At 35.7% G+C, this 11,369-nt stretch overlaps 1 protein-coding gene across 7 annotated transcripts in view; it reads left to right on the top strand.

Annotated features, from left to right (window-relative positions):
• Window positions 1–11,369, top strand: part of SANBR (SANT and BTB domain regulator of CSR) — a 72,727-nt gene that overhangs the window by 57,024 nt on the left and 4,334 nt on the right. For all 7 annotated transcript variants that reach the window (XM_079109704.1, XM_079109703.1, XM_079109707.1 and 4 more), the window contains 4 exons: window positions 7,291–7,382; window positions 8,359–8,387; window positions 8,469–8,542; window positions 9,729–9,817. In XM_079109704.1, the coding sequence (XP_078965830.1) occupies window positions 7,291–7,382; window positions 8,359–8,387; window positions 8,469–8,542; window positions 9,729–9,817 (284 nt within the window). The remainder of the gene's footprint in view (window positions 1–7,290; window positions 7,383–8,358; window positions 8,388–8,468; window positions 8,543–9,728; window positions 9,818–11,369) is intronic.

The raw sequence follows: 11,369 nt of genomic DNA, 5'->3' as shown, positions 1-11,369 counted from the left end.
CAAAGTGACCGTACCATTTTGCATCCCCACCAGCAGTGTTGTTGATTTCTTGTTGGTACACATTTGCCTCAGTGTTTTTAATTTTAGCCATTCTGGTGGGTATGTGATGATAAGCATCGTTTCATGTGCTTATTGGCTATTTATTTTTTTTGTGAAGCATCTGTTTAAATCTTTTGTCCATTTTTTATTGGGTTGTTTGCCTTATTTATTGAATTGTAAGGTTTCTTTATATATGCTTTATATATAAGTCTTTTGTCAGTCATGTGTTTTGCCTTTTAATTTTCTTAGTAATGTTTTTTGAAGAACAAGTCTTTAATTTTGCAAACTCTAATTATTTAAGACTACAGTCTCTTCCAGATTAATTTTTGAGTATTGCTATGGGTTTAAGGGTCAAGTTTCCTTACCCCCTCCCCCACGTAAGTCCTTTTTTTTTTTGTGGTGCTGGGGATCGAACCCAGGGCCTTGTGCTTGCAAGTCAAGCACTCTACCGACTGAGCTATCTCCCCAGCCCTGTTGTAAGTCTTACCATTTGTTGTAATAACAGTCTTGTTCTTTCCCTATTGGATTACCATGGCACCTTTGTTAAAAATGAATTGGCCTTTTACATATTGGACTATAACGTATGGTACTATTTCTGAGCTTTAATCTTTTTCCATTGAGTCTTTTATTTTTACATCAGTATATCAATACCATATTATCTTAACTTTGGTAGTTTTAAAATATGATATATGAGATATGAGTCCTTCAATATTAGAATCAATATGGATATTTCTACAAATATCTTGATGAGGTTTTTTTTTTCTTTTTTTGGTTTTGGGAATTGGACCCATGAGAGGCAAGCACTCTACCACTAGGCTACCTCCCAGCCTTTTTTTAATTTACTTATTTTTATTTTGAGACAGATTCTCACTAAGTTGCTCAGGTAGGCTTCAAACTTGAAATCTTCTTTCCTCAGTTCCTTGAGTAGCTGGGATTATAGGCATGTGCCCCTGTGTCCAGTCTTACCCCACCCAATAAGTCTGTGAATTGATGAATGTGGAATATTTATCTATTTATTTAAATATTTATTTATTTATTTACTTTGTGGTACTGGGAATTGAACCCAAAGAGCACTTTACCACTGTGTCACATCCTCAAGTCCTTTTTAGTTTTTGAGACAGGGTCTCACTAAATTTCCAAACTGACCTTTAACTCTAAATTCTCCTTCCTCAGCCTCCTGAGTTGCTAGGATTATAGGCATGCACAACCATGCCCAACTATTTGTCTTTTTAAATATTGATATTTTAAATTATAAAAATATATTTTACCATTATAATATATTTCTCTATGTAGTAAAACTGCTTGTCTCGAAGTCTGTTTTGTTTAATACTGTTGTAGTCACACTGGGTTTCTTATGTTTGAATGACATGTCTTTTTCTGCCCTTTTATTTTCAACTCTTTGTGTTTTTTTAACTTAAGGAATTATCTTATAAATAGTATGTGGTTGAGAATTGCCTTTTTATCCAGTTTCACAATCTCATTCTTTAATTGAAGCATTTATTCATTTATGTTTACACTATTTATTTATTTTTTTATAATTTATATGTTTTGATTCATTGTAAACAAATGGGGTACAACTTGTTTCTCTGGTTGTATATGAAGTAGAGTCATACCATTTGTGTAATCATTCATGTACATAGGGTAATGATGTTTGTCTCATTCTGTTGTTTTTCCTTTCCCCACCCCTCCCATCCCTCTTTTTCCTCTATACAATCCATCCTTCCTCCATTCTTGCCTCTCTCCCACCCCCCATTATGTATCATCATCCACTTATCAGAGAAATCATTCATCCTTTGGTTTTTTGGAATTGGCTTATCTCACTTAGCATAATATTCTCCAATTCCATCCATTTGCCTGCAGGTGCCATAATTTTATTCTTCTTTATGACTAATACTCCAGTGTATATATACCACAGTTTCTTTATCCATTCATCTATTGAAGGGCATGTAGGTTGGTTCCACAATCTAGCTATTGTGAATTGAGCAGCTATGAACATTGATTTGGCTGCATTACTATAGTATGCTGATTTTAAGTCCTTTGGGTACATGCCAAGGAGTGGGATAGCTAGGTCAAATGGTTCCATTCCAAGTTTTCTGAGGAATCTCCACACTGCTTTCCAGAGTGGCTGCACTAATTTGCAACCCCACCAGCAATGTATGAGTGTACCATTATTTATTGATAAGGTTGTATTCTGCCATTTGACTGTTTTCTGTTTCTCTCAAATGTTTTGTTTCTCTCCTGTTTGTAGGAGCTAAGAAATTAATTTTAGGGAGGAACAGGGATCTCATGAAAATCAAAGGGAGATCCGTAGAGGAAAGGGATCAGGCAAGCGAGAGAAAGGGAGGGAAGTGGGAAGGAAGTGCCTGGGAGTGGTACTGGCCAAATTGTATTGTTATATTGTGTGCCTGTACGAATGTGTAAAGACAAATTCCATCATTATGTACAGTTATAATGCACCAATAGAAAAATGTGGAAAGAAAAAAATTTTAAAAATAACTATTAAAAGTAATAATAATTTTTGGAGCCACACGTGGTGGTGCATGCCTGTCATGCCAGTGACTTGAGATGCTGAGTGAAGAAAATCAAAAATTTGAGGCCAGCCTCAGCAATTTAGCCTGACCCTAAGCAATTTTGTGAGACCCTGTCTCAAAATTTAAAAAGTTCTGGGGATGTAGCTTATTGGTAGAGTATTCAGTACAGAAAGAAAGGAAGAAAGAAATAGAGAAAGAAAGAAAATTTTTTCAGCACAGGGGATTAAACCCGAGGTGCTTTACCACTGAGCCATATCCCCAGTCCTTTTGTATGTTTATTTAGAGACAATTTCATTAAGTTGCTGAGGGCCTTGCTGAGTTGCTGAGGCTGGCCTCAACCTTGAAATCCTTATGCCTCAAACTACTGAGTTATTGGGAATACAGGCACAGGCCATCTCATCCGGCTGTCATATATACCTCCCATCAACCCTTATTTTGGAGGATTGTTTTCAGGACCCCCAAATAATTATAAAATCTAAAGATGCTCCAGTCCTGAAGTAGCATATTATTTGCATATAGCCTACACACATCCTCCTATGTACTTTAAATTATCTCTAGATTACTTATAACATCTAGTACAATGTAAATACTATGTAAAGAATTATTATGCTGTATTGTTTAGGAATTAATGACAAGAAAAAAGTTTGTACATTTTCACTACAGTTTTTTCCCCAGTATTATTCAATTTGCAGTTGATTGAATCCACAGATGCAGAACACTGTATATACATTGTAAACTCAACACTGTTACGACTTTTGCTTTAAATGGTTGCATGTCATTTAAGAATGTAAAAGCCTGGCCAGGCACAGTGGTGCATTCCTGTAATCCCAGCAGCTCAGGAGGCTGAGGCAGGAGGATCGTGAGTTCCAAGCCAGCCTCAGCAAAAGCAAGGCTCTAAGCAACTTAGTGAGACCCTATCTCTAAATAAAATACAAAATAGGGCTGGGAGTGTGGATTAGTGGGTGAGTGCCCCTGAGTTCAATCCATGGTACCAATGTAAAAGGCTGGACATCATGGCATACATCTGTAATCTGCAGCTACTCAGGAGGTTAAGGCAGGAGGACCCCAAGTTGGAGGCCAGTCTCAGTAACTTAGACCCTATTTTCTGGCTTGCATTTTTTCTGATAACAAGTCAGCCATCAATTGTGTCATTTCCCCTGTATGTAATGTGTTTGTTTTATCTTGCTGCTTTCAAGATTTTATCATTATCTTTTAGAAGTTTAGAAGTTTGACTCTGTTGTGCCTAGGTGTGGTTTTCTTTTCCTTTATCATGTTTGAGGCATATTGAGTTTCTTGGACCTGTAAAATGATGGTTTTCACAAAATTTGGGGAGCTTATAGTCATTATTTCTTTAAGTATTTTTTCCTCATCATCTGGAATTTCAGTTACACATGTATTAAACCTTTTGATGAGCTAGGTGCAGTGGTGCAAGCCTGATACTCCTGATTAGTATCCCTGATACTCCAGGGGCTGAAGTTGGAGAATTGCAAGGTCAAGTCCAGCCTTGGCAGTTTAGCAAGACCCTTTCTGAAAAATAACAAGGACTGGGATGTAGCTCAGTGTTAAGAGTGTTCTGGGGTTTGACTCCTTATTACACACACACACACACACACACACACACACACAAATTTAAATAAATTGATTCTGTCTCACAGGTTTTAAGGCTTTCTTTTTTTTAACTTCTCTTTACTCTTTGTTCTTTAGATTAGGTAATTTCTAATGCTCTATCTTCATATTTACTGATTCATTCTTCTGCTATTTCAGATTTTCTCTTGAGCTTATATAGGAATGTTTTTCATTTTAATTATTATTCCTTTCAGCTCAGAATTTGTTTGGTTATTTTTTAAGGTTTCTACTTCTTTCTTGAGATTCTGTGTTCACTAAATAATACTGTTTTTCCTCTTAACTATAACATTTGTTTTGAAGTTAGTGTCTGCTAAGCCCATGGACGCTCTCTCAGAATCAGGTTCTGTTAACTGCTTCTTTTCTAAGAGGGTCAGAGTTTTCTTTTTTGGAACTTTTGGTTGAAAACAGGAATTGAAGGTTTTCCTTACACAACTCTGAAATCTATTTTGTTCTTCTGAGGATTGTTGGGTTTTTTGTTTGTTTGTTTGTTTTTGTTGTTCTAGTAGGCTGTTAACTTACCTGATTCAAATTGCAGACTCTCTCTCCTATGATAGTCAGTAGATGATTGTCTGCACCAGTGTTTTGACTGCTAACTGCTCAGGTGGCTGTTGCTTTAGCCTACCTCACCCCCATCTCCAGTCACAGCATCCTGTGTGGGTTAGGGGTCAGCCAAGTATATAAACAGAGATTACATTCAGATATTGGGGCTTACCTACTTAGTGGTTCCCATGCTTTACAGATGTCACCTAAATTTTTAGTAGTTTTTCCAGATCCAAGTCTACCCTCTGATACATCAAGCCAGTAAGACTTCTTGCTGTCAGAAGCTTGAGGTATGTGCAGTTTGGGGAAAGAATCCATTCAAAGGCAAAAGAAACTCCCATATCTCACCAAAACCAGTTCTGTCTTGCAGAGTGGACAGCCCATCATAGTTTCTACCTGTCTTTCAGCTGGGCTTCCTGGAATCTCTCATACAGTTGCAGAGAATTTGGACAGCTCAGAATTTGGACAGTTTGTACTCATATTTTTTATTTTAGGTCTTATGTGACTTTCTTGCTTCCAAAATTTCTTCTTTACATTAGTAGCTTCTCTATTACTTTGAACTCTGTCATCCTCTCCCTGGACTCATAAGGCTTCATTTCCCTCTCTGACCCAGGAAACTAGGAAGTACCTTCAGGCAAGAAGGCCACAGACTCTTCTTACTTCATGCATTTTTAAAGTGTAAATGCTCAATTTTCTGCCTGTTTTTGATTATTTGCCATTACCTTCAGATGGTTGTTTATAATAGTTTTGTTCTGGTTTGGTTTGGGGTTTTTTGTTTGTTTGTTTTTGGTTTTGGTTTTGGTGAGGTTTTTTGGTACTGGGATTGAACTCAGGGGCACTCAAACACTGAGCAACATCCCCAGCCCTATTTTGTATTTTATTTAGAGACAGGGTCTCACTGAGTTACTTATGCACCTCACTTTTGCTAAGGCTGACTTGGAACTCGAAATCCTCCTGCCTCAGCCTCCTGAGTCCCTAAGATTACAGGCGTGCACCACTGTACCCAGCAGTATGTTTGTTCTGTTTTTAAGGCTGTTTTATTAGTAAGGAATTTTCAGCCCCTTCATATTGTCATTACCATATGTCCTACCCTAACATATTTTTTAGCAACTTTATAATACTTGTTACTCTCCCAGTTTAACAGAGCAGATGCATTAGGGGCTCAGGGCATGTCAGCAGGCAAATAAGTCTATCTAAATTATTAAATTTTTTTGTTACAACATCTTCAAGGTTATTGTGTACATAGCATAGGTTTTCCATTTATCATATTGATATAGTTTTTCTTTTAAGTAATATAGCAAAACTTGTCGAGATGGCATACATATAATCTCACTTGGGAAACAGTTATTCAGTATATTGTCTTTAACTTCATATATTGTTTTTAGGGAATGCCTCTTCCCCCTCCTCGTATTTTCCCTGCCTTTGTCCACTTCACAGCCAGCCAGAATAGATTCAGAATATTCACTCCAAGAATGCCTTCGTTCAGAATAATTTATCTCAACCCAGCGTCTTCCCATGATCATTACTGTCCTACCTTCTTCCTGAGTAAAAGACATTTTAAAGGTTTTGTATGTGTATTAATACTTGCCCCATTCTCAAATTGTATTTTTCTATATTATAATAATTTTAAAGTAAAATATTTAGAATTAGAAAATGGTTCCATTCTCAGATTGAGAAAGTAAATACGTAATTTTCTCCAACACTTTTCCTATTTCATATAAGTGGGACTTCATTGCTCTCACTTTTTTCCCAAACATTTTCACCAAACAGAAGGAAAAAATATAATTAAAACTAACTCTTTTTTTTTTTCTTTTTTTTTTGCGGTGCTGGGGATTGAACTCAGGGCCTTGTGCTTGAGAGGCACGCACTCTACCAACTGAGCTATCTCCCCAGCCCTAAAACTAACTCTTGTAAAGCAATTTCAGTTTAATTTCTCTGTATTTTTACTTTTTGTCCAGAGGTAATTTCCTAGTTTTTTAAAATGGTTTTTTAAAATGATTTTATTGAGGGCTGAAGTTGTGGCTCAGTGGTAGAGTGCTTGCCTGGCATGTGCGAGGCTCTGGGTTTAATACTCAGCACCATACATAAAGAAATAAAATAAAAAGATCCATTGACAACTAAAAAAATATTTTTAAAAAAGTGATTTTAGGGCTGGGGAGATAGCTCAGCTGGTAAAGTGCTTGCCTTGCAAGCACAAGGCCCTGAGTTCAATCCCCAGTACCGCAAAAAAAAAAAAAAGTGATATTAGCTCTCTCCTCCTCGCTTTCATGCTCTCTCCCCCTTCCTGGCTTTCTCTCTCTCTCTCTCTCTCTCTCCCCGTCTTTCTGCAGGGAGACACTCTGCCTGTCTGCTTAATAAAATCTCTTGCGTGAAAAAAAAAATGATTTTATTTGGACTGGGGATATAGCTCAGTTGTAGAGTGCTTGCCTGTCAAGCACAAGGCCCTGGATTCAATCCCTACATTGAAAAAAAAGGTGATTTTATTGTTTAAAAGTAGCAAGTAAATTGGAGAGGTCTGAGACTTATGCTCATAACATTGACCTTCCATGATCAGGAAGAAAGGAGAAACCAAAGAAGTTCACTAAACCACCGAAAAAGCAGATGTCTTCACCCTGTGCACAAAAGAAAGAAAAGGCATTGGAAAAGGTAACTGAATCATTTATTATTCTAAAGTTCATATGAAGAAATAAGCAAGTATATTTAGGAAAAATACAAAATACAAGAGTAATGAGTGTGACATGGAATACTAGTAATGTAAAAATGAATAAACTCAGATTAAAGATCTTAAAGATATAGTGACAAGTGAAAAAATAGAAGGTATAGAACAATGCATATTGGCATGAGTACGGTACCATTTGTGTAAAACAGATGGGGAAATATATACAAATTTTCTTGAACATACATAAAATATATCTAGAAAGCTTCATAAGAAATTGGTAAGATTGGTTGCCCCTAAGGAAGGGAACTAAATATAGAGAGGACAAAGGTAAGAGACTTTCTATTATATTTGCTATTTGAATCTTTTGAATTTTGAACCAGTATTACTTATTCAAAAAATAAACAAGGAAGTAGACATCTAAAATTAAAAATGTTATATTTTATGGCCTTTCAAATGATTTTTATTTCCCTGTGCCATTAAAGGAAGGGATAAAAAGCCAGATAGGACTAAGGACAATAATAGCTGCAGTTGACTAAACGAAGAAATTATAAGTTTCAAAAATTCGTGAAAGACTGGGGCTGTCGAGATCCACATGGTTACATTGGACAGGTTGTATATTCATCTTTGTGTTAAGTAACACAAGCTTATGAATTGGATTAATTCAAACCCAATTAAATGTTAATGACTGACAAAGTGGATTCAAATTCTAAGTCTGTATCTCTTTGGAGAACTTTATTAACTTCTCTGAACCTGTTTTATCATAGAGGTCATGAAATACTGCCTGCCACAAGTGGTTGTTGCAAGGTTTAAATCAAATATGCCTGTAAATGTTCTTGATGCTATAAATGCACTTGGTATTTATTGAATGCTTTTGGCTCATTAAATGTAAACTTTTTATAATTAGCTATAATACTAATTTGTAAATATGTTCTAATTCGGGCTTAATGTTGTCTGCTTTTTTAGTCAGCTTCTAGAGATGTGTCTCCTTTCATGTGAGTATTATTCCTTAATCTAATTGAATGTTCACTCTTAAAGAAGCATCAATGCTGATTTTTTAAAAATTTTTTCAATAGTGTGAGTATGCAGAAGAATAAGTGGGATGCCACAAGGTCCTTGAGATTCAACCAGGATGCACAAAGAGAAGATGGTAAAATCTATTATTTGGATAAGAACATCTTTTATTTTATGAAATATGCTGAATAGCTTCAAAGGTTTTGTATGGTATAAGGCCCCATACTTGCACATTATCTTAGTCACTAACCAGGGTTTCATTACTAGACAATTCAGTGAATAATGTGTTATTTTATGTGTCTATGATTTTGAGATCTTTAGGCTGATTTTTGCCCCCTGCTTTTACTGTAAAAAATGACTAAATATGTTTTAGGTTATGTCTTAGTCTATTTTCTGTTGCTCCAATAAAATGTTTGGGTCTGGTAAGGGCCTTCTAGCTACCTCACAGCATGGCAGATGGCATCATGATGGGAGCACGTGCAAGAGAGAGAGATTACATGGCAAGACAGGAAGAAAGGAAAATCCAGGGGCCAGGCTTATTCTTTTTATAACAACTTGCTCTTGTAGGAACTAAGCAGAGGTCCACAAGGACTACATTAAACTCTTCCAAGGATGGTGGTGCCCCCAGCAACCTAGCTACATTCTACTAGGCCTCTTCTCTTAAAAGTTCCACCCCCTCATAAAGGTTCCACTGCCTCTCAAAATCACCACAATGAAGGCCAAGCATGGTGGCACATATCTGTCATCCAACAACTTGGGAGGCTAAGACAGGAAAATCACAAGTTTGAAGCAAGCCTTAGCAACTTAGTGAAACCAGATCTTAAAATAAAAATGGAAAATAAAGGGCTAAAGATATAACTCAGTGACAGAGTGCCCCTGATTTTCAATCCCAATTAAAAAAAAAAATCACCATGCTGGACCCCAGGCTTCCAGCAACTGAACCTTTGGGGGACATACTCAAACCATATCCAAATCATTAGGTTACAGTAACCTAAAAAAAAAAAAGCCCAATTATCCATGTACAAGTCATTTGCCACTTGCTGCCTTAAATTCTTCATAGAAGTATGCATCTGAAAAAAATAGCAAAAGATACATTTATAAACCCTTGGATTACAATCTTCTTTAAGAAATAAAAGTTATAAATTGGGGCTGGGGTTGTGACTCAGTGGTGGAGCACTCACTTTGCATGTGTGAGGCACTGAGTTCAATTCTCAGCACCGAATACAAATAAATAAAAATAAAGGTCCCTCAACAACTAAAAAGTATTTTTAAAAAATTATAAATCTTCATGAAAAATAACGCTTACCATTTTTTACATTCAGATCAGCGGCGGATGTCTGAAATTACAGGTCATCTAATAAAAATGAGATTGGGTGATCTGGACCGAGTCAAGTCAAAAGAAACAAAAGAAGTAAGAACTGTTCACTATTGTATTATATAGAACATTCCTTCCTACTTTTGTTTTCAGCATGGAGAGTGTAAAGATGTTTCAGAACTTTAAAAGAGCAATTTAGATAGTTTTCTATTCTGTATCATTTAGCCAGAATTCACACAAAGTTTTTTATTATCTCTTATTATCTGTGGTCCACGGATCCTTTGTATCACACATAATAAACTGTAGTATCACTGAAGTGTGATGTCATACCAGAAGTGGAATAACTGTTCTTATTAACCAAATGCTGACTATCTAGAGGGCAACTTTTCTGAATGTGCTAAGTTTGATCAATTCTGTGTATGTCACTTAGATGTTATCTCTAAAATAAGATGAGTTCTTGCTGAAAATGATGAATAGAAATGTCTATATTCTAGCTAGATTTACATATTAGTCATAGTATTATGTATTATCATTAGTATTTTTGTTATGTATGTACCATAACTCTTGCCCTAATCCTTTTATTTAAATTTTACTTTCTTACTGGAGGTGTAGCTCAGTGGTAGAATATGTGCTTAGCATGCATGAGGACCTGGGTTTATCCCCAGCATCAAAAATAAAATAAACATAGGAAAAAAATCTCTGTAACCATGGGATAGACAAATATTTCTTAGCTACAACATCAATAGCAAAAGATATATTTATAAACCCTTTCCGATTACAGTCTTCTTTGACTGACAAGATACATAAAAGAAAAAACTGACAAATCAAACTTCATCCCAATTTAAAGTTCTTTTTGAATAACATTACTGAGAGAATGAAAAGACAAGCTGTATTACTAATAGAAAATATATGCAAAACATATTTGATAAAGGATTTGTATTCAGAATATGTAAAGAACTCTCAAAACTCAGTAATAACCCAAAAAAATGAATAGGCAAAGGATTAATCAAACACTTTGAAAGAAGGGATTCCAGTGGCAAATAAATACATGAAAAGATGCAACATATTAGTCATTAGAGAAATATAAATTAAAACCTCAATGACATACCACTGTACAATAACTAAAAATATTTGAAATTTAAAAAAATATACCAAGTGCTAATGAGTATGGGACTAACATATATAAGAACTAGTAGGAATGAAAAAAAAATGGCCTTTTGGAAAATAGTGTGGCAATTTCCAAACACCCACCATATAAATTAGTTTATACAATTATAGTGGTTTTACTAATAATTTCCAAAAACTAGTAACACTCCCAAACGATGTCCTTTACCTGGTAAAGGTGACAAGAGTAAAATTCCAAGATATGCTAAATAAAAAAGGATTTGGAAGCCAGCAGAATGGTACATGTCCATATGTCCATAATTCTAGCCATTCCAGAGACTGAGGAAGTAGGATTGCAAGATCAAGGCCAGCTTGGGCAACTTAGCAAGACCCTGCCTCAAAATAAAATAAAAAAGACTAGGGATATAGCTCAGAGATATAGTGCTTACCTAGTGTGTGAGACTCTGGATACTGTGAAAAATAAAGAAGGCCAGAAGATGAACAGGAAAAAGAGAGGTAATTAAAAAGTAAACAAATATAGGAA

This window comes from Sciurus vulgaris (assembly GCF_902686455.1).
Source record: "Sciurus vulgaris genome assembly, chromosome: 14".
Taxonomy (NCBI): Eukaryota; Metazoa; Chordata; class Mammalia; order Rodentia; family Sciuridae; genus Sciurus; species Sciurus vulgaris.
This window is presented reverse-complemented; position numbering and strand designations above follow the sequence as displayed.